A 23,434-nucleotide genomic window follows, 5' to 3' on the forward strand; every position below is an offset into this window, starting at 1 on the left:
GACACTGATTTGTATACTCAGTATATTATAGAGGAAAGTCTTTAAAAATATATATATTACCCAGACCCTGACCTCTTCACACCTCATCTCCCACTAACATCAGGTACTTTCCTTTCCAACCCCTCTACCCTCCTTAGGTTTCTCAATATCAGACTGTTTTTCACACCCCCAGGCCCTTGCACTTGATATTTCTTCTACTTGGACTGTATCCCTCAATTCTAAACCTTGTTTCTTTGGTAAACTCCTATTTATCCTGCAAAACCCAGCTTAGATATCACTCCTCCAGAGAGTCTTCCTGGGCCACTTCCGACACCAAGAGTTAATCACTAAGCTCTTCTTCCTCTTTACTGCCTCTTATACCACTTTTCATGACTACTATTTGTGTCTTCACCTGTTTGTGAGCACCTTGAGAGCAGAGATGATGTAATTTTTATGTCTGTGTCTCCAGCCCAAGCACAGTGCCTGGCACATTGTAACAGCCATACCTACCACATGTATGCCAAGCCTTGGCTGACTCAGTTGGCATCACCTCATTTCACCCTCACTATAGATGATACGTTGTCATCTCCACCCTGATTTTATAGGTGAGAAAATCGAGGGTCAGAGTGGCTCATGGCTGCCCCCAGTCCTACAGCTAGGAAATGGCAGAGCCGGGACTTGAACCCAGGGCCTGCTGGTGTGCACTCCATGCTCTTCAGCCCACCTTGCTGTAGAGGCTTAGCACACACTAACGGAGCTGAGCTGAGGACCTTGGAGAACGAGGAGGTCTAGGGTCTGTGCTGGACCAGGACCTCTGAGGCGAGCATGCTTGAGCCCAGAAACAGCAGCAGGACTCAACACTGCGTTCACTCACTCCCCTCCTGACCTCTGTAGGCACTGACCCATATCATACAGCACCAACCGCAGAGGGGAACCTCCTCGGGGACCGACGACAGGAAAGGAGGCAGGTAGGCGGGCAGCATGGACCTGTCTGAGTTGTGACCTGGCTCCACCTGCTGTATGCTTGCCTTGTGGCCCTCAGCCACTCTCCTGACCTTTCTGAGCCTTTGTGTCCAGAACATGCAGCCTCTGTTCTGCCAATCTGCAGAATGCACACGTCCTAGAGAATGATCTGTGCCCCTGAGGCGCTTTCAGTCTGACTGGTGGAGGAAAGACATCCACATCCAGCTAAACCTCCAGCTCTCCACACTGTCCTACATAGCTCTCTTCCTTCCCGGGCCTTCTCTTCCAAATGAGAGGCTCATCCTCACTGATGCAGCTCTAAAGAAACCAGCACACTCCACAGGATGAGATGCTGGTACACAGAGTCAGGTACCAGACAAAGGTCTGCCTGGTGCCCATGACAGGCAGCTCACACTATGACTCACATATAGTGGGTGCTTAATAGAGCACCTGAACAGTTATCCAGTAGGCACTAGAATGGGATATTCTGTTCTAGAGGGGAGTCACTGGTTCCTGCAGAGCCAGTGCTCCACACCCCAGCCCCCAAGCACTGGAGTCAGGCAGGCCTGGCTTCTAAAGCAGCGCATCACCTCGAGCCTTGGTCAATGCCCAGAGCTCACTCAGCACCCAACACTGAGTCTGGCCTGGCTGCCCCTCCTCATCAAGGGCAAAAAAGCTCCTTATGTCTTGCTCATTCTGTGCTTCTAACCTAGAGCCCAGAGAACCCAGCCCTCAGAATGGTCATTCCCATGCGGCCCTTCATCCTACAATTTCTTTGAATTATCGCATATCTTGCCTTTCAGTTGCCAAAAAGAGTTGCCTACCAGCCACTCACACTTTAGTCTGAATTTAACTAAAGCGAATCTTGCTTTCCTCCCCAAACTAAATCAAAATCAAGGGAATGGGAGAGGGGTGGAGATGTTGTAGAAAGGAGGAGGATGACCTGAGGGGGCTTCAGGCAGTCAAGGGGCAGCAGTCAGGCAAGGAAGCCAGAGTGTCAAGGACCAGAAGGCATGCCAGGAGGGACTTCTAGGCTTTCAGGTTTTCCTAAATCCCACTGAAGACTCCAGGTGTAGCGGTCCTTTACTCAGTGGCAGCTCCACATTCTGGCCCCTTAGGGTGATCTTGATGAAGTCACCTGCCCCCATGAGCTTCAGTTGTCGATGGTGTGGATCATGTATCAACATGGGGAAGTGACGTACAGATCAGATGAGAGAGTGTCAAGCATTCAGCAGAAGGCTGAGCCAACACAGACGTGTGTCCTGCTGCCTCCACAACGCCCACCGATGTGTCCTCAACTGCCCCAGCTATGACTGCGCCTCAAAACCCCCACCCTGTTCCCCCTAATGCGGCCTCAACAACAGGACAGGAAAGTGAAGCAGAGAGACCTTGGAGCTGGATAAAAATAGCCAGCCTCGGGCCGGGTGCTGGCATTGTCATTGTGCAAACAAGGGCGGTCTCCGGCCCGGGCTGCAGACACCCTGCTCCAGCGACCATGGTCCCAGGATGCCGAGAGAGGCCAGGCTCTCAGGGACAGCGGCGCCCCCTGGGATGCAGGGAGACAGAGGGGAGTGGAGTGGTGGCTGAGCTGGTCTCTGGGTGGTTGGCAAGATTCACCCGGTAGGGAGGTGCCTCTTGCCAGGCCCCAGCCCTGTCCCTGGTGCTTCAATCAGGACAGGCTGACCCCAGATGGCTCACTCTACCTGGCCAGGTGTGGCTGGGGGAGGAGGATGGGGATCGCTGCCGGGGGAAGCTGGGTGGGCCCTACACGATGCGTGAGCTGGGCAGTCACATGGCTCAGCCTCCCATCCCAAGCCTGCCACCTTCATTTGGGAATTTGGGGCAGTGGCCTGGCAATGAGCCTCAGTGTCCTCACCTAGGAAACGGGGGGAATCACATCTGTGTCACTGGGTTGTGGTAATGAGTCAATGAGATGGAGAACAACCAGCAGTTAGCAAAGTGCTAACTGCGAACGTCAAATGTTAAATAAATAAAGGTCAGCATCAGCATCCTTATCACCTGTCCTTGAGTGTCACGGGCCTGGCCCAACACATTCTACCCACTCGGAGCCCTCACCTTTCCCACCTCCCCTCCTGCCCTGCCCTCATGCACCATCCATCTTTACAGGATGAGTCTTGTTTTACCATCCACTGAGACCTCTCTGGGCCTTCTCCTCATCCTGCAGGGCCTCCCTGCCTGAGCCTGTCCTCCAGGGTGACAGCCACCCACAGCCCCAACTCTGAGTGCTCCTAGCATGCAGGGGCAGTGCCAACCCCATTGGTCCTGGGATCCCCACGGCACGAGTAAGCTGGGAAAGCTGAACTGGGAGTCCCCCAAGTGGGAGGAGACCTGTGCCATCCCTGAGGCGGGCTTGGATGGTTGCACTGGAGGGGACGCTCTACTCGCCTACTGAGACCACCCGCGACTCAGACCAATCACCCCTCAACAGGAAATCCCAAACATCCTCCCCAGTTCCTTCAGCCCCTAAGAATCCCAAGGCGCTGGGTGCCAGATTTGCTCATGAGAGCCACGTGATCCTCATCCACAGTAAAGGGCATCGGTGCTATCCCACCAGTCAGAACGAAAGACCACTCTGGGATAACTGACTGGGAATCCCAAACACGGGCCCACTGGGCCCCAAGGTAGCCAGATCTAACGGCCGCAGGGTCTCCAGAGACCTCCCAGCCTCCAGAGGGTGCTCCCTCCTGGGAACCAGGTAAAGAAGGGGCCTCCAGCAGGTTCTCTGGGCTCTGCTCCCTTCCAGCCTGAGCCGCACACCAGGCCAGCTCTGGGATGACAGCGATCAAGAGAGACGACGTCTGCGAACATGCCATGAACCCGTAAGGCACCTCCACACACAGCAGCTTCCACCATTAACAAGGGGAAGGGATGCTGAAAAACTATCCATCCGACCGTGCAACTGACGCCAGTGCAATCCATCCAAATTAAATACACTCTGATGGTTGGCACAGACATGGAATCATGTATTCAGGAGTAAAGCCTCTTGCCTTATATTCACATGTGGCTTCCCTCCACATAGGCAGAGAGGGAAAAGAAGAGATTAAAACAACAACGTCTTGTGCTGCTCTAGTTAGGTTTTTCAGGGCAAGACATTTTAAGAAGTAGGGTCAAAAGGCAGGGGGAAAACAAAGCGGCCCAGTCAGAGGGGCCACCAGAGACCAGAAGGCAAGTGGGGCCCAGAAGACCTGGGCCGCAGTACCAGCTGTGTCATGGGCCCCACCGTGCCCATGGGCAAGTCACCTCCTGCTCTGGCTTCTAGTTTCCCTGTCTTCCAAATAGACACACTCTTGTGCTCGCCTGAGGTTGTGACAGAACATGGAATGGACGGGGAAGGGCTCTGGACATAGGCACTGAGCAGGCAGCCCTGAGCAGCCAACATCAAGACACCCTTAAGTCAAGGAGAGAGTACCTAAGAAATGACAGAAGTCCGTGAAATGCGTTCATTGGAGGTACATCCAGTCTTTATGGAGAAGTGGGGCACAGAGCCGTGGTCAGGAGCACAGAGGCATGGTGGCAGATGGCTCTGCTCCTATGTGACCTGGGCAAGTCACTTTCCTACTGTTATGAGTCGATGATCATAAAAGGGCCTGAGTACAGGATGTGGCCCAAAGTAAACACTCAATAAATAGCTACGATGACTGTTGTTGCCATTATGACATGGGGGTGGGGTCAGGGAAGGATGGTTCAGATGCAGACAGAGGCCTTCTTGCAGAGATCCAGCCATGCCCGCTCTGGAAGCATCTCCAGCCCAATAAGCTGTCACTCAATGCCGCAGAGCCAGGCCATGAGCCCTAGCTGTCCTCACAGTGCCCCCTACACACCCTGCTCCCAAAGGGCCCCACAGACCTCGACACCTGAGTCCCTCCTGGCCCTTGAAACCCCTGGCTCACCACTAACCTGTCATCTCTCAAGGAAAGCTTGATCTACGTCTTTCCCAGAATGGGAAAGGCCCTATGGCCAACACCTAAATGCTGGGGGTGGGAGGAGGCTCTACACCAGAGTTCTCTCTGCTTCCTAGCCCAGCATCCACTGCCCAGAGAGAGACATGGAAACCACAACCTCTGGAAAACTCCTCACTGGTCAGACTTCATGAATGTTCTACCCACTCCATTTCCCCCTCTTCTGATCCTTCACATCAGTCCTTCCCTAGAGGCGGGGATAAGAGAAACCTATAAAGACAATGAAAACAAACACATCCATTTTGCTGCCTCTCGGCAGCTGGGGGAAAGGATCCCTTTAAAACTGGGATGGAGAGTTGGGCTGGGTTTTCATCATTTCCACAACAGACAACTAGTTAAAGCATGGATTGCCAGACACTGGACAGGTTCTCACCCGTAGGCCCCATTCATACAGACTGTTCTTCACCCCAAGAACACCAGTGATGAAGACATTGGTAGTCTTCTCCTTGAGGGGTAGGAGGCCCAGGGAAAAGAAAAGGCAGAGGGACAACAACAAGACCTCCATCGGGCCCCTGCCACCGGACCCCCTTCTGTAAATTCAACACAACAGTAACATGCAAGGAAAAAAGAAATGCCAACCTGAGAATTCACCCGGAGCTGTGATGAGGGAGTTGGTGGCCTCTGTTTCAGTGTAAGACAATGTGGAATCAGATAGATCTGCAGGAGGGAAGAGAAAGAGAACTTAGTTGGCTGTCGGGGTTTCCTCTCTTATTTCTCAAGCATGCATGCGAGTGTGTGTGTGTGCGTGTGTGCACGCACGCATGCGCGTGCACATGTGGGCATGCGGATGCTTGCAAAGGGCAGCCTGTGCCTCACAACTTTCTGCTGCCACTCCCCGTCCCACGATCGCACGAGACCAGGCCGGCCAACCCTGGAACTCTTCTGGAAAATGCTGACTGCTGCAGCTCTGGCACCTGAAAAAGTTTCAATTGCTCTGACCACAGAAATAACCCAAGTTCAGGGGACCAAGCAAGTAGTAACTTGGAGCCTCCTTGGGTAAGGTTAAATTAAGCCCCTAAACAATTCATAGCTGCTGTACTTAATTACAACCATTAAAATTCTTGAAGCTGTTCCTTCTTGCTTCCTTCCTTCCTTCCTTCCTTCCTTCCTCCTGCTGGAGCTGGGGAAACTCTGTTTTAACAAGTTACCAGCCATCCTCACTCTGTCCCGCTTACACCCCTCTAATTAAGGGCTCAAGCGTTTGCTCCCAGATTAACTGTTTTCTCTCTCCCTTCCCCCACTCTCTCACATCCAAACCTGCTCCCAGAGGAACTTTCAACGTCTGGACTGTTTTTTTCCTTTTTTCACGGCATTCATTTGTTGTTTAAGTAGTTTTAAGTACCTCATACGGCACACACTATTTGTTTCCTCTATCTGCAGTGCAACTTAGAGGGGAGATGGGAAATTCTTTTGCACAAGTTTTCTCCTGAACACTGAGCTGCTAGTGGGACAAGCCGGTGCCTTTCAGGACAGGCTGACTTGGGAAGTTTTTCCTGGGCCTGTGCCTCTGCCACCAGCAACGGGGTGTTGTCCCTGTTAAGGGACAGGTCTGTCCAGGAGTCAGAAGACGTGCTCTTCCTGGAAGGCCTGTAGCATCTTTCATCTTCCCACCCAGCACAGTATGGCTCAGCTGGTCCCACTGGCTCAGGAGAGCCACTCCAAGCTGGGGAAACCCTGAGACAAAAACCGTTAGCCTAGGCCCTTGCGAGCTAGAATTCCATTCGATCCTGTAGGAATTTTTTTCCTTTTACCACATGGCTTGGGGAGCGGGAAGATGAAACATTAACCAATTTGGCCTTTCTCTATTTTTTTTTTCCTTTTTCTTTTCCCACTTGCCAGATGCTGACTGGGTGTTCTGGGTTTTATTTTGTTTTTCGGTTTCATGTGATCACAGCAGCTTAGAAGTGAACTGACTTTTTGTTTATGAAAAACTAACAATGCAAGGAAAAGAAAATAATACAAAAAATAACTCAGACTATTTACCAGGGCCTGAGAAAGTTATCTGCTGGTCAAACAGGTTTGGAGGAAAATAGGGACAGATGGAAAATCTCTTTTAAAAAAAGACAATAACCTCAATGCCTAAGTAGGAACCTCGTAAAAGAATTTTGCTTTTCATACCTAATCTTCCCAAAGTGTTCAAGCCCCAAGTCTTGTTGCCACTTCTTGTCTGAAGCAGTAACATCCCAGGCTGAACCCTGTTTCTTCATCAAATGCTGTGGAGCCAACACAGCCAGCTTTGTGAACTTCCCAGGGGTTGGGTGATGGGTGTTTTCCATCCCTTGCAGCTACAAGTCCCTGCCATGCACTCTCCAACCCCTCGCATCTGGTGCTTCTAGTGAGGCCCTCCAAGGCCGTTGTAGGAAAAGAACACTCCCCACCTCGGTCACTGCTCAAGTCCCAGGGAGGAACCCCATTTGGAAGCTGGAGCCCAGGGTTCGAGTCCCACCCTCCACTCTTAGTAAAATCAGGGGTCATCAGCTTTGCCTGCCAGGGGCCCAAAGTGAGTATTTTCAGCTTTGTGAAACTCTCTACTGAAACTCTCCACCTCTGCTGTGGTCCTGCGGCAGCAGCCACAGGCAACACAGCCGGCTTCCAGCAGAACACCGTCAGGGATGCTGAAATGTGAATTTCACATGGCTTTCACATGCCACAAGAGTCTTCTGCTTTGGGTGGGTTTGTTTGGGTTTTTTTGTATTTTTTTAAAAAACCATTTTAAAAAGCAAAAACCATTCTCGGCTCATGAGCCACAAACAAAAACAAATGGTGGGCTGTCGTCTTCTAACTCCTGAGTACCAGCAAACGTCACTTCCTCTTTCTCCATCTCAGTGGTCCCATTTGTAAAATAACAGGGACACTTGTTCATCTTCAAATGGTCACTCTACCTCGTGGGACAGGGTCCTGATTTTTTGTGGCTTTATCACCAGCTAACCCACAATTCCTCAGGGCAATGATCCTCGACACTCAAACTCAGGTGCTACATTTACTAAGAACATTTGAGGGTTTTGGTTTTTCTTTTCCCCCATCTTTTTGAATTAGGGATCGTCTAAGCAACTAATACAATTATGTTAACTCAGAAAATGCTGAGACAGGCCTGGGAAGGAAGGGTGGGGTACCGCTGAGCTGAACAGGGGCTACTATGGGTTTCTGCCTCAGCCCCACTGCTTATCAGCTGGGCAGCCTTCAAGTGACAGGGTACCCCCAGACGACCTTTCCAGTTCCTCAGAGAACTAAATCAAGCTCCTCCATCCACGAGATGACCATACTTCAGGAAAAGCAATGAGGAAGTTGCCACCGTTAAGGCACTGACTCATACCCCATCCTGGGACAGCCTCTGTCGTCCTAGACGGAGGAGGACCAACTCCCAGAGGGAACCAGTGGGCACTCCTGTCTCCGCAGTGGTGGGCCTGGAAGGAAAACTGGACTGGATGCCTGCAAGTTTATGACACTCAGGAGTGACCTCCCAGATGGTGCTGACACACACTACCGGGAAGAGGCCTTTACCAAAAACAAAACAAAACCCACTTTTTGTGGTCACTGGTGGAATGTTTTAGCATCACTGCCACGCCATCTGACTTTTAAAGCTCAGGTCTCATGGGAGCTGCCTGGGTCACCAAGTCGCTCTCCTGGTGCTATTAAGGCGATACTCACTCACCCCAACACAGGGATTCTCCACTGGAGGAACCAGGAGGGCCAGAAAACAAGCCATCTCTACTTTTAAAACCATATGCATCTACCCCAGCATACGGGCTAAGCATTCAGCCCCAAGGCTTTACAGAAAACACGTCCTACCTCTGAATGGGACCTGTCAACAATGACATTACCACTGAGGGGTACCCTCCATGCTTGAGGGTACCAAGACACTTGCTTTCTAAACTTTTCAACTGTTCTTTCTGCCCAGGTGAATTTCTTGGCTTAATAAAGGTGGGGGTGGGGGTGGGGAATGACACATACAGCTCCTTTCGACAGTGACTTCATGCTCAGCCTATCTGTCATGGTGCTAATTAATACACATCAAAGGAGAACCACCTAAGGCTGGGAGGGAAGGAGAGGAAAAGAGACAGAAACCCTAACCCACCTCCAACGACATGCTGAAGTCAAAACCCATTCATCTCCCACAGGCTCATGTTTAAAGGTCACAGAGAGGTTAATGATGAGCGAGGAATTTCTAGATGTAAATAGCCCACTGCAGAGGCTGGGTCGGCTCTGACCCAACTGGGAGTGTGTTTGTAAAACTTCACCCACCCCATTTCAAAGGCAACCAGGCTGGGGATCCCTTCCTCCCCTTGCTCTCTCAGGCTCTTCAGCACTGAGGTGGGGCCCTGGGGGAGCCTGGGATGGACACACCTCCCCAAGGGTCAGAAGGAGGACACACTTACCCAGTGGCTTGTACTCGTCGCGAGGAGACAGCCGAGAGTAGGGGGGTGGCGGTGATTCTGGAAGACAGGAGTCAATGTGTCACTGCTGGGATGAAAAAGTTCACACAGAGGGGTTCTACATGTTTTTGATGATTGATTTCCTCAAATAATAAACCCAGCTCCCAGGAAATCAGCACCTCTGCTGCCCAAATCCCCTGGAACAGCATAGGGAAAGCCACAGTCTTAGGCCACAAACCTGGGCTCAATCCCTGCTCTATCTCCTTTGGCTGTGTGACAGCTGGCAAGCTACCTTACTTCTCTGAGCCTGTTTCCTCAGCTCTAAAATGGGGAAAATAATCAGAGAGACTCCCTAGGTTTGCCAGGAAGACAAAAGCAAATAAAGTACATAAAATGCTCAAGACAATTCTTGGAACTGCAGAAAAATATCTAGACAAACAGCAGCTATTATTATTATAATGAGAGAAACGTGGGTACAGGTAAAGTAAGAGCTAGGATGCGCAGTTACATTTGAATTTTGGATATACAATGGATACACTTTGAGTATAAGTATGCCCCTTGCAATATCTGGGACATACTTATGCTAAAATATTACATGTTGTTTACCTAAAATTCAAATTTAACTGGGCATTCTGTGTTTTTCTTTGCTAAGTGTGGTAACTCTACCAAAACTGAGTGAGGGCAGAGGCCCACAGAGACACAGACACTCACTTACAAACAAGCTACACTAGAGCAAAGGTCCTTCAGGGCGAGACGGGCATGACTGGTTAGGACCGAAAAAACCAAACCCAGCTCCCCAGATGGGAGACCATACCCCAGTCACCGCTGGTTCTCGGCCTCAGTCTCCCCCTCCGTAAAGAGAAGGGGCAGAACGCAACCTCCGTGGCTGCCCACCTCAGACCCTGTGTGATTCCTTATTGTCTATGGCATTTTTCTTTGGGTTTCCTTTCATTTGCCTAAAATACTTGTCCTTAAAAACATATACTTTGTCTTCAGAAGAATTCCTTAGCCTCTTGCTTTCTGGGAAGTAACAATTTGCTAAACTAAGTAACAATTTGCATGCATGAAATGACCCTTCATTTTCTGTAAATGAAACTAAACACCATCAAATCGCAAACTAAAACAAACTCTCAGTGGTAGTAAAGCAGTAATAACTATTATTAGGCAGGTATCAGGAATGACACAAGGGGTAATAAGTGTTTTTTGCAATTATAATAAGGCACAATTAGTTGTAGGAGCAGGCAGCTTTACCTCTTCTCCAACCCGGCTTTTCCAGCTAGAAATGACTTCAACAAAGTCTAGAAACAGGGAATCTTTTGTGGACTGGATTGGGGAGAAGGAAACTGAATCATGGATTAGCCACTGGGAGCGAAGCAAACATTTGCTGAATGCCTACCCTGTGTCTCTCTGCGCTGGGGCCTTTCCATTTCATTCACTGTATTTCATTCCTTTGGACCTTAGGTACAGAGTGGTTAATTAATCATGCTCATTGGGCGCCTACTTTCATTTCATCCTTTCTCAAAAATAAAGAAGACGACCATTATCATCCCCATTTCACAGATGAGAAAACTGACTTTTCCAGTGCCTCCCCAGCCAATCACAGTGGAGCTGGGATCAGAGCCCAGGCCTGCCTCTACTCTACCCGCCAATGAGACAGGCAATCAAGAAGCACCCTGTTGGGACTTCCTTGGCAGTCCAGTGGTTAAGACTTCACCTTCCGATGCAGAGGGGCGTAGGGTCAATTCTTGGTTGGGTAGCTAAGATCCCACATGCCTCGTGGCCAAAACACCAAAACATAAGAGAGAAACAATAGTGTAACAAATTCATAAAAGATTAAAAAAAAAAAAAAAAAGGAGCATTCAGTCTTCCACTCCTTCATCCCAGCTGGGTCTGGTACATCCCATGCACAGAAAGCATTCAGTATAATGTGGACAAAGACAACAGTGATAAGGTTAATGGTAAAGCTGGAGGGAGAAAGAGGACATACAGGGCCAAAAGGGTCACCCAAGAGAGACCTCACACAAGACTCAAGGAGGGGAACTGCTTCCTTCAGTAGGAGCCCCCTTATCCACCAACCTTGGAAGAGCTAAAGACCAGACTCAAGTAAGGACTAGACTCTCAGAACAAGAGGCAAAACACAGGAAGGGCTAGAGACCCATGGGGAAAGAGAATTGAAGCCAGTGCTCCATTGTACAGAGGAGAAGGCTGAGGCCTGAATAGTGGAAGTGACTCCCTCAGAGTCTGACAGGGAGCTGGTGTAGAGGCAGAACCAGAGGCCAAGTTTCCTGACCCCCAGCCTCATACTCTTCCCACTACCACCCACCCACTTATCAGAAGGCCTCCGACTCCTGTGTCAGGGTTCCTCTTGCAAACATCTGATTGGCTGAGGCCCAGGATACACGTGGTCAGGAAGTCTGGACATCTGCCCCCAGATCTGTCCCCAAAAGTGAAATCTGGCAGCGATGGGCTGTGTTGGCTGGAGTCAAGCCACTGTAATCAACCCCAGCATCTCTTCCAGTGGCTGTAACCTGGGACCTGGAAAGGGGAAGAGGGGCTCAAGAAGATCCCCCTCACGGAAGCCACTTAGGCCTTGAGTTACGATACTCATCACCCACAGACACACCTGAGCTGGGGGCATCTAACACATGAGTGAGGCAAAAAGCAAGTCCACAGACCTGGGAATTGCAAAGCTTTTAGGAGGGACTTTACCAGCACCCCCACCCTCCTCCATTCTAGCAAAACCATCTGCACAGAGACTGGAAGCACATCACTAACTTCCATCCTGCTAAGGCGCTTCAGTCGTGTCCGACTCTGTGCGACCCCATAGACGGCAGCCCACCAGGTTCCTTCGTCCATGGGATTTTCCAGGCAAGAGTACTGGAATGGGTTGCCATTGCCTTCTCCGAACTTCCATCCTAGGGAAGTAAAAAAGAGACTCCACCCTCAAGACACCGGGATTTAGAATATCAGAGGTTCCCCCCAACTCAACTTCTTCTTTTAACTAATGGGGCAAGTTGGGTAGAGGCAGGTAAAGGGCCCATCCAAAGCCACACAGGAAGGCCGATGTTATTCTACTTCAACTAAACAAAGAGGGAGGCCAGTTCAGGACCAATACCAAGTTACATAAAAAAAAAAAAAAGTTATCATTCACATACCCCAAGATCCAATCTTTTAAAATATACAATCCAGTGGTTCTTAGTACATTCAGAGTTGTGAGACCAACACCACCACCTAATTACAGAACATTTTCATCACCCCAAAAGGAACCCTGCCCCATTCACAGTCATTCATTCCTCCCAATCCCTAAACCTCAGGCAACCACAAATCCACTTTCTATTCTCATGAGTTTGCCTATTCTGGATATTTCACACCAAAGGCTTCCTGTAACATGAGGACTTTTGTATCTGGCTCCCTTCATTTAACATACTGGTTTCCAGGCTCAACCATGCTGTCCTCTCATACTTCATTCTTATTTATGGCTGAATACTATTCCACTGGATGGCTATACCACAATTTGTTTATCCATCTATGAGCCAATGGACATTCGATTGTTTCCACCTTTTGGTTCTTAGGGAATAAATGCTGCTATACACAAACCTCTCACTGGCACCTCCAACACATCGACCCTCCCCACATGGATCTGGGAAAAGGGAGCCCCAGGTCAAGAACTCAGGTGGGACAGAAGGTCTGAAGAGAAAGTGTAAGGTGCCTCCGGGCCCTCCCGTAGGTGCCTCCTGTCAGCACTCCCCTCTTAGAAGCTACCTTAGTACTTAGAAAACTTGTGCTGATTTCCGAATAATAACTTCTGTGCTCTAAACTTCAAGGGGAGCGCTCTTAGGGCTCGACAGGCCCCTTGGAAAGAAATGATCATGGCCAGGAGGAAGGGAGGGAGGGAGGAAGTTGGGGAGGGGAGAGAGAGAAAGATCAGAAACTCCAGCCTCTGCAGCCAGCCAGCCTCAGACATTAACTTCAGGAATCTCCTCCAACTTCCTTCAGAAGTGAGAACAGTCAGCCAGGGGCCGAGCATATCAGAAGGCTAACACTCAGCCCAGTTCAGGTCAGCTCGGCTCAGCCCAGACAAGCCTCTGGTTAGCCCCCAGGGGGTACTGAGCCTTTGGGATCTAGACCCTAACTGCAAAGCCAGAAGAGTTCACAGCCTCTCCCACTGCCTGGTAAGGTTTCAACTGGAGACGTTACCTTCCACCCCATCTGTGCAGCCTAGCATCTTCTTAGGAAAGGTTCACGTGCCTTCCTGGGCCTCCCAGTTTTCACCCTCCGGAGGAGTGGCCTCCCAGGTGCCTGTCCCCTCCACCCCCAGAACCTGAGGGATCAACCCCAAGCTCTGGGGTGGGAGAAGCCGAAAAGAAGCTCTTGGCGCTTTAAGGCCGGCGGAGCCTAATTGCCCAGATTCCCCCGGCAGCCAGATAAACAGCGCAGCCGGCTGGCGCCAGCAAGAGGCAAACTGCACATTATCACCCCTTCCTCACCTCCAAGGAGGAGCTCCGAGGAGCAGGGCGGGCAGGCCGAGGGGCCGCCAGAGGGGCGGGGCGGGGGCTTGGAAGCCCAACTTGAAATTGATCTCATTTCAAAGGGATAATGCCAGGCCAAATAAAAGGAAAACTTTCTAGCCCATTCTAATTCCTACAGTCCTGGCCTGGGAACCCTGTGTTTTCCTAGGCGGCCTCCTCCAGTCGTTCAGAAGTTCTCTCCCTAGCTCTGTCTCTTTCCCTGGCGCAATTTGGATAATAGTAATTTACTGAATATAATTACAGAAAAAAAAAAAAAGTGGTGAAGCAAAGAGCAGGAGATTTATTCCAAAGTTAATGGATACTTTCGGGAGAAAGGAGCTCTATAAACACAGGTTAGAACTGTGATTAAAGTATTTCTCCACATTTCCGTCCACATAGGCACCAAGCTCAGCGAACCGGCTTTTCCTGGGACAGAAAGATACACCAGAAGGAGGGAAAGCCAGGGCTTGAGTCCCACGGGAGCAGGAAGCCCAGGGCAGAGCTAGGTATGGGGGACCCCACTTACTTTCTGAGACAAGCATGAGGGAGAGGGCAGGCCTGTGTAACCTGGAATCCACCCATCGGACCTTAGGGATGCTGTTCGCCCCCTTGCTTTACAGATGAGAAAAGAGGCCCAAAGCAAACTGGCCCCAATGCCCCAAAGCAAGCTGAAGGATGGAGCAGCGCTTGCTCTGAGCAGCAGGGAGTCACACTGCCCAGAGGGGGGCCGCCTGTCACTAGGGATCCCTACTAGGGGGCACTGGGGTGCAAGTGGGGTGTCCCTCAGTTGGCCTGCTGAGTATTCCAGCCTATTCTCTGTGTGTCTGCTGTGTGTGTGGATCTGTCAGTCTGTCTGCTGGCCCCGGTGCCCCAGCCCTCTCCCCCAGGGGCCTGGAAGGAGCAGTCTCCTTATCAGGACGCGCACGGCTGAGCTCCAGCTATGCACCCGCCCAGCTCAGGGAGTCGAGCTGGCGGCCAGGAGGCGGAGGTGGGGTGGGCAGCAAAGAGCACTGCACACCCCCAACCTCCCGCCCGCCAGAACCCCAGTTCTCAGTTCTGGTGGCCTAAGCCATCAGGCAGAGGATGAAGCAAAAGGGTCAATCTGGTGCCCATAGGACACTCGTCCCAGACCAGCAGTCCTCCCAAATCCCCCTGGCATGGCTTGAATGGCGGGCGGGCGGTGGGGGGGGCGGGGGCGGTGCAGCGCTGAGCTAGTGAGGAAGCTGGAGAACAGGCACAGCCCCTGCAACAGCGCCTCCTTCTGGGACAAGGAGAGGAGTCAAGTGCCAATGCTGAGTCTGGAACTTGATGTCAAGAATTTTCTAGAGCCAATCTCACTGACCCACAGGGAGACAGAGAGGGGAGATTACTCCCCCTCCAAGATCAAGTTGTCATACTGGCAGGACAGAGCCTAGGACCAGGTCTGTGGGTCAGAACCAGTCCACTGCAGTTTGCCCTTTAACTTAAAACCGCTCAAGTTCACCAAATTCAAACCAAGACTTACCCAAAAAGTATGGGCAGGGTGGGTCCTGCCTGTTTCCAATCTCTTCATCCGATCTCCTCCCACCCACGCACCTGAACTTGCCTGGCACCTTAACTCTCAGCAGGGCCCCTCCTCTTCCCCTTCAACACTCATCTCCCTTTACCACCCATACTGCAAGGCTCCTAGAGGTGCTCCTGTTACATGCACACCCCAGACGCCCAGCCTGGCCCTACTTCCCCCATCTCTGTCCCTCCGACCCCTACCCAAAGATTCTGTTTCTTGAGGGCATGGATCCTACTCATATTTCCACTCTCCCCACTACATCACCCAGCGTGGTCCCTGGCACAGGGCAAGTGCTCAACAAATATCCCCTAGCAGACTGATGTGGTGAGAAAGAAAATGCCCAGTGGGGCCTTCTGAAAGAGCAGAGGGAACCCCACAAATTCTCTCCCACTAAAAAAAAAAAGGGACCAGGAACAGAGCCACCACAATTAGGTCCCACTCCTCAGAGGCAGGGAGGAGTCAGAGAAGAAAAGTGGGAAAATCCACTTTCAGGGGAAGCTGTCAGAGAGGAACAAGGAACACAAAAGGCCCGCAGTGGGCCACAGATAAGGGACTGACCAAGCCCCTGAGAATCTGGCCTGGAATGACCATATGAGGAGCAGGCAGTCAGATCAACGCTGCCTCTCCCCAGCCCCCTTCAGTGCTCTCTCTTCAGGAACCACTGCTGAAGCATCGTCCTTCCCCTCCAGCCACCACCCCAGACATAAACAAGACACCTGGGACACATCCATGCTTCTAGCCCCGCCCTTCCCTTCCACACTGGGAGTCAGGAGACTTGTGTGATCTGACCCTCTTAAATGCCCCCAGGCTGGGTGTTGTCTCTCCCCAGAAGGGCCAGACTGGAAGAACTCAGGGCCTGCCCAGACCCAACACCCCTGCAGAACACCCCTCTCCCCTCCTTACCCCGAACCCCCCGCCATGCCACCTACGATGCATACACCCAGGCAATGCTACAGGCTAAAATGTGTGATCCCTGTAGTGCAAGGGGAAGGGGGTGAGGATGCAGGAGTCTCCATCTGTCCTCACCTCTGCTCCAGCGTACAGAGCCTGCTCAGGTAAGCAGGACTGGGTAGATCACGTGTACAGAAAATCCCAGGAACAGAACAAAGAAGGGGAGCGGTTCTCAAAGGTACTAAAATAGCCTGCTTCCTTCCCTAGCTACACACCTCCAGGACTCTTGATTCTCTAGAAAAGCTGGACACAGAATTGAGAATGATGATGACAGAAGGCCATGGCATTTGACACCCAAGGGATTCTGGAAACAATCAGAACAAGACGGTGGTCTTCACTCTGAGAAAGGCTACCCTGCCAAAGCTTTGCTCCAAAGTATAGACAGGAACAAGTGGGACATTTACGAAAACCTTTGACTCCAGCCATGAACTGTCTACACCAGAATTTACAACTTGCATCTACTTGGATCCGACAAAGTATAACACAGGTATAGGCATATGCACACAAATGCCTCAGGCCACGGCTCGGACTAGGGGTAAATGCACTGGGGGGTGGGGGGTGTCTTTGGCCTCTCCTGGACCTGCCCTTCTCTCCTACTGTCTACAAAGTTGGGGTCTGCCTTAAGTCCCTGAAGCCGCACAGAGCAAAGTGCAATGAGCACCTTTCTGAGTTTGTTTAGTCGCCAAGTCGTGTCCGACTCTTCGCGACCCCATGGACGGCAGGGCGCCAGTCTGAGTTTGCTGAAGCCTTAGATGAAGCTGCCGTTTGATGTGTGCGCCCACATACCCACTACCCGGTTTTGCTGCCAGGGTGAGGCGCCTCCACTGGGAACTCCCACGCTCCGGGGCACCCGGGGGAACACCCGCAGCTTCGCCCTCCCTCCCGAGAGTCAAGGGGAGACAGAAGGCCACGGAAGGTGGCTGGAGGGGAACCGCGAGGACCCGCCGGACGCGTCGTGCTCACCTGGCCCGCAGAGCCGGCTGAAGTGGTAGGGGTTGCAGCACACGGTGGGGCCGTCGGCGGCGGCGGCGAAGCTGTGGCAGCCGCACAGGGGCTTGAGCTCCACGGCGTGCTGCAGGTCGGGCCAGCGGAAGAGGCGTCCGAGCAGCAGCTGCGGCGGCGCGGGCTGGCCGCCCAGGCGGAGGTCGGCGCGCGGCACCAGCACGCAGCCGCCCGGCACGCCGCCGCGGGACTCCACCGCCTCCAGCAGCGTGTCCAGCGAGCGCTCCTTGAGCCGCTTCAGCAGCGAGTACGTGACCGTCTTGAGTTCCTGCTCCAGCAGCAGCAGCCGCGAGCGGGCTTCGCGACTCCGCCCGCCGCCCTCCGGCTCCTGGGCCGCCCCGACCAGGGGTTCGCCGGCTTCTCGGGGAGCTCCGGCGGCGTCCCGCTCCGAGAAGAGACAGCAGGTCACCGTCTCGCAGTCGCTTTCGGGCAGCCAGCCCTGGCCTCCCGGCTCCCCCACGTCCAGCGAGGAGCCCCCAGAGCCGGCCCCCGGCTCGGACATGGGCCTCGGGGGGCCCCCTGAGCGCCGGCGTCTCCCAGCGCCTTGGGCGCCTCGCTGTCCCACCGCGTCCCGGGGCCGCCGCAGGGCTACCGGGCGGACTTCGGGGCGGCCACAGCCTCCGCCTTCTCGTGCCCTCGCGGCCGGTTCAGCTTGGCTGCCCACGCTCCCATCCTCGTCGCCACCGCCGCCGCCGCTGCCGCCGCCTTCCTCCCGGTCGGGGACCACACGACTTCGCCAAAGTCGCCGCACCAGCCCCGAGCGTTTAGACCTGAACATACGATATCCTTTGGCGCCGGGGGAGGGGGGGGAGGCGGTCTCCGGTTACCGGGGGTCCGTTTCCTCAGCGAGGCGCCGGCTGCGAGGGCCGCAGCCCCACATGAAGCTCTGCCGCCGGGCGCCGTGCAAACCGCGCACAGCCTGTCGTCGAAGGGGCACCGCAAGGCTGCAACATGAGGGAGCTCGCCGGGGCTGGACGGCGGGGAACGCGCGCACGCCGATCCGCAGTCCGCGCCCGGCCCGCGGCTACATGGACCCCGGCGGCCGGGAGGCTCAGCAACTCCAGCCCCGGCGCTTTAGAGGGACTGCAGGCGGCGCGCCGCCAGAAAGACCCCGCATGGGCCGGCGAGCCTTCAAAAGTTGCGCGGCTGGTCCATGAGCACAAAGCACTCGAGCTGAACTCCCCAAATGTGTCTGGAAAGCCCTGCCTTTAAAACCCAAGCGCTTCACTACATGGGTTTTTCCTGCAGGATCCGAAAGGCAGGCTTGTTGATGATACCCTCGGCTTCCTTCTTACTCCCTGCAAAAAGAAAAGGGGGGAAAAAAGGAAAAGAAAGAAAAAGAACCCCAAACAAAACCAAAATCCCTGGAATTGCATGCACGAAAGGCCAACTCTGTCTCAGGTCCCAGGCGCTAGATGCACTTGGAGCGAATTTCTCCTGAACGCGGTGTCAACACATGAGTGGAAACTGTAAAAATCCCAAAGAGCTGCTGGGAATCCTTAATTAAAATGCAATCCACCGAGGCAGAGGTCATAGCCCGCCCCACGCCGCATTCGGACGCCCAGGACGCTGCGGCTGCAGAGGTCGCCCCCCTCCCCCTCCACAAAAAGTGCCTCCCGGTGGCCCCGCGGTCCCGGCGAGGTCTGGCGAGGCAGCGCCCGGCGGCTCTTTCTCTCGGCTCGACTCCCTCGCTCGCTCCCCCACTCGGCTCTCTCTCTCTCTCTTTTTTGTTCTCCTCAAACGCACACTGAGGGCCCCCGGAGGAGCGCCGCGGAGTCATTGGCTGCCTCCCATCATATGCCAGTCTAGACACTTTGGCGGCTCCGCGGCGCTGATTGTTGCGCAAACAAGGTTTCAAGTTTCTTAACTCTTAAAGGAGAACACGTCCCATTGCAGGGCCCGAGGCTCCAAGGGGCCGGCTCCCGGGGCGGGCCGAGCCCCGGCCCCCGCCCCACGCTTGCCCCAGCACCACCCCCCTCCCCCGCCCAGGGCCTGACAGCGCCCACGGCCGGCTCTCTGGCTCGCGTGCGCCGCGGGCACAGATGCGAGCGCGCGCGCGCGCACACACTCACACACACGGTTGCACAAACCACGGGAAGGCTGGCTGCGCGAGAGTTTGGTGGACCCACTGAGAATCGGACGCAAACGGGGCGCTTTGCCTCTCCTTGGCTTGTGCACAAACTTAACCACACGTTGCACTTTAGAACTGGTACAAACCCCTATCCCAGGGAAGGCTAATAAAAATGGGTGTGCGTGTGTGCTTTCCTGGCTTACGTTTTTTGGCAGTAGGGGGCGGCTGATTTGTTGGGGTGGCGGGATCTAACGTGATAGCACGAGGTTTCCACACCCCTGCTCAAAGTCGGGGGTAGTCTGCTGGGCCAGTCGGGTGGCGTGGGATACCTCACGCAGAGGGACTCTAGGCTTGCTCGAGGTAAGGAGTTACGGAGGGTGGGGTGGCGGCTGGGAACGTCTTCTCTCGGGCTCCTTTCGGTCGCCAAGTCTTTCCCTCAGAGCTAGGCGGGCCGCCAGCCGTCCGGGCCCCCTCGAGGCTGGGTGACTTCTCCACCCGCTTTCCTTCTCCAGTTTATTCTCTGCACCACAAAGAGGGATGTGGGTAGGGCTCGTGATTTCCCCAGCGACGTTTCACCATGGAAATGGGGGTGGGTTGGGGGCCAGATCCCTTCTGATCCCGGGCAAGCTGGTGGGGGCGCGGTGGCAGCAGCGGACCGCCCGGCGCGGGAAGGGTTAAGGCCGCTCTTGCCCCTGGAGCCGGCGCGGCGGGGTACCTCCTCGGGCGCGCTCTCTCGTCCGAGGGTGGCAAAAGTTCAAGCTTGTAAAGTCGGGATTGGCCCCGCGCGGAGGGAAAAAAGGCTTGGTCCCCCCTCCCTCTCCGGGCGCGGCGCCGATTGGCCCGGCCACGGGGCGGGCGCCGCCCTCTCCCGGGCGCGCGGCGGCACCGCCCCCGGCGTGGCGCCCCGCCCCTTTCCGGGCAAGAGCCCGGCCCAGCACTGAATGAAATAAATTCCGCTACTCTCATTGGCCCGAGGCTGGGCGCCATTCCCCCGCGGGGGCGAAGGGGGCGCTGGCGCGGTTCTGGTGTGGGTTCCCACGTGTGGGGCTGGCCTTGTGAGGCAGCCGCACTGCGAGTCCTGGGGGCCGCCCCGACTTAAGTGTGCGCTGGGGGAAGGGCATTGTTTGCTGGATGGGCTCACCCTTTGCTGAGCTTTACCTGGACCAGGTACTGTTAAGTCTGCGCCCTCTGGGAGAGGCGGTTACTCTGGCGAATGGAGGGTCGGGCTTAGAAGCTTCCTCACCCGCATCCCCTTCTGCGTTAGCCAAGACAGAATAGCTGTCTTGGCCTCATTTTCTCGTTTGAAAAACGGAGATGATGATGCCTGTCCTGCGTTTTCACGGGACCATGAAGCCCCTATGAGATAAGTGCATGGAAAGTGTACAAATCGCAAGCAAACAGGGTGAATTTTCACAAGTGAACAAAACACCAGTGTAAGGAATACGGAGAGGACAACGGACCTTGAGGCCTCTTTTCAGTCACTTCTGTCCCCTGGGGAAATTAGTGCGTCTTAAAAATAGGAGGAGAAATTTAATGTAAAGTGTTTTATCAGGGTATCCACTGGTTTGGCTGTGGATTATAATAGCTTGCGCTTACTGTGGGCAAGGCCATCTTTCAAGCATTACAGAGATTTTAGTCATTCTCACAACAGCCCTGGTAGATACTATTACCTCCATTTCACAGGTAAGTAAACTGAGGAAGAGGAATTAATCATTGACATGAAGATAGTCTTCAAAGTGCTAAAATAATGCTAATACCACAGAGGCATCAGCTGGTATGTGCACTCACCCTAACAGCAAGGAAGTGATGTGGGTCTGTGTTGCCAGAGCATATCCTTGAGGACAGTGCTTTTCAAACTGGTCCATTGGACCTGCTGAATCAAAGCATTGTGGGGTAAGGCCCCAGACTCCATTTAACACTTTTGGGATAGACATAGTTGTTAACCATTAACTTGTAGTTAAGGACACTGAGGCACAAAGACCTAATAACTTGTACAAGCTCGTATTTAGTGGCAGAGGCTGGATTTCAACCCAGCCAGTTTGGGGGAAGGGGTGTATGTGACGGGAAGCTAAAGGGAAAGGACAGCAAGCAGACAGATTACCCCTCAGGGCTTCCACAAATGCTCAACACCTACCCCTGGAGTCAAACCATGTCTCCTTCCCCCTCCATTCCCCAATTCCTCCCTGAGGTACCAGGACATTCCTTTCTGAAGGGTTCCTGGGGGAGCACCCTGAGGGATGTCAGGTCTGTGTCTGGGGCCTCAGACCAAGGAAAGACTGAAACAGTAACCTCCCTGGGGAGGGCTGCCTTCTTTCCTGAGCAGTAATTTGGACAGAGTTTGCCTTCTGCTCACCCAGAGATGAGGCATTGGGGGTGGGGTGCCTTTAGGTGCCAGCTAGATGACCCCTGAAGAGCACGGAAACCAGAGTGTGGTAGGCCTGAGTTCAGGACTGATCCTGCTTAACCTCCCTCGGCTCTATAAGCCTTGGGGTGGGAACAGGAATCGTGTAACAGATGGTAACCAAAGTTCAATGACATGAGGTCCCAGAGGCATCCCTCATTCCAGGAAGACCACGTCTCAATAGCAATAATATCAGGAAGGGAAGGATGGTGACAGTCAGCCCCCTTGTCCTTGGATTTCCAGAGCCCATCCAGCCTGGCCTGTGGCTGCCTGCGTTGTGACCACTAGAGGGTGCGTGTGGCAGTGCCCAGAGGGCAGGGCCTCAGAGCTTCAGCCTTAGGTGGTGGCTGTTCAGTTGCTAAGTTGTGTCCAACTCTGCAACCCCGTGGGCTGTTGCAGCACACCAGGCTCCTCTGTCCTCCACTTGTCTCCAGAATTTGCTCAAATTAATGTCCATTGAGTTGGTGAAGCTATCTAACTATCTCGTCCTCTGTCACCCCGTTCTCCTTTTGCCTTCAAGCTTTCCCAGCATCAGGGTCTTTTTCAATGAGCCGGCTCTTCCCGTCAGGTGGCCAAAGTACTGGAGCTTCAGCATCAGTCCTCCCAATGAATCTTCAGGGTTGATTTCCTTTAGGATTGACTGGTTTGATCTTGCTTTCTCAAGAGTCTTCTCCAGCAGCCTAAGGACACCTTTCTAAACCACCCCTCTGGAGAACAAGCTCAAATTTCCTGGGGGTACGGGAAGGGAGAAATGTAGGGTCCTAGCTGCTGCTCCCCAGGTTTCCACAGTCAGGTTACTCACAAAGTAACTCACAAAGAAGTAACTCTGACCCCTCAGATTCAAATCTGCTCCTTCCCTGTTGTTCTAATATTCCCCCAAAGTACCCTGTGTTTTCTCACAGTTAATAAACCCATATGACCTGATGACAGTTCTCCTCTGTCTCTGGAATGTAAGTGTCATGTGGTTAGAGATGGGGAAACTGTCAGGCACAGGCCACCCACAGCCCCACTGAGCGAGTCAGAAACAGGCCATTTGATGCCCCTCTGTCTACCCTCGGGCTTCCCTGGTGGCTCAGACGGTAAAGCATCTGCCTGCAATGCGGGAGACCCGGGTTCGATTGCTGGGTCGGAAAGATCCCCTGGAGAAGGAAATGGCAACCCACTCCAGTACTTTTGCCTGGAAAATTCCATGGATGGAGGAACCTGGTAGGCTGCAGTCCATGGGGTCCCAAAGAGTCAGACACAACTGAATGACTTCACTCTCACTCTCACTCTGTCTGTACCATCAGAGAAGCTAATTCACACAAGACTTACCCCATTTCTTCTCCCCAGTCCTTAGCATAACACCTGTCACATAGTGGGCATTTATCTGTGACATGCTTCGTTTAAAACCCCTTGTTTCACCAAGCTCCATGCTCATGATCATCTGGACCAAACACTTATTTGCACTATCTCATCAAATCCCCCCAGATTTTGTTCCTGTTCTTACAAAATCATTTTTAAAGCAAACAAAGAGGTTAAGTAATTTGTCTTTGGTCACACAACCAACAAGTGACAGAGATGGGACTTGAACCCAGGGCTGCTTGAGTTGAGTGTTCTCCTTCTTAGTATCTGGCCCTAAAAAAGGAAACACAGTCTTTTGGCTTTGGGATGTTTCCAT

The 23,434-nt window shown here is 53.2% G+C and overlaps 1 protein-coding gene across 1 annotated transcript in view; it reads right to left on the minus strand.

The window, feature by feature from the left end:
* The window catches only part of SMAD6 (SMAD family member 6), a 77,731-nt gene extending 58,530 nt beyond the window's left edge, over nt 1-19,201 (minus strand). Inside the window, exons 1-3 of the mRNA XM_040225803.1 lie at nt 17,264-19,201; nt 9,299-9,355; nt 5,502-5,579 (exon numbers count right to left, since the gene is read on the minus strand). Coding sequence (XP_040081737.1) covers nt 5,502-5,579; nt 9,299-9,355; nt 17,264-18,080 — 952 coding nt within the window. The 5' untranslated portion in view covers nt 18,081-19,201. The remainder of the gene's footprint in view (nt 1-5,501; nt 5,580-9,298; nt 9,356-17,263) is intronic.
* Between the last annotated feature and the right edge of the window lie 4,233 nt (nt 19,202-23,434).

This window comes from Oryx dammah, unplaced genomic scaffold, assembly GCF_014754425.2.
Source record: "Oryx dammah isolate SB20612 unplaced genomic scaffold, SCBI_Odam_1.1 HiC_scaffold_26, whole genome shotgun sequence".
In the NCBI taxonomy this organism is placed as follows: Eukaryota; Metazoa; Chordata; class Mammalia; order Artiodactyla; family Bovidae; genus Oryx; species Oryx dammah.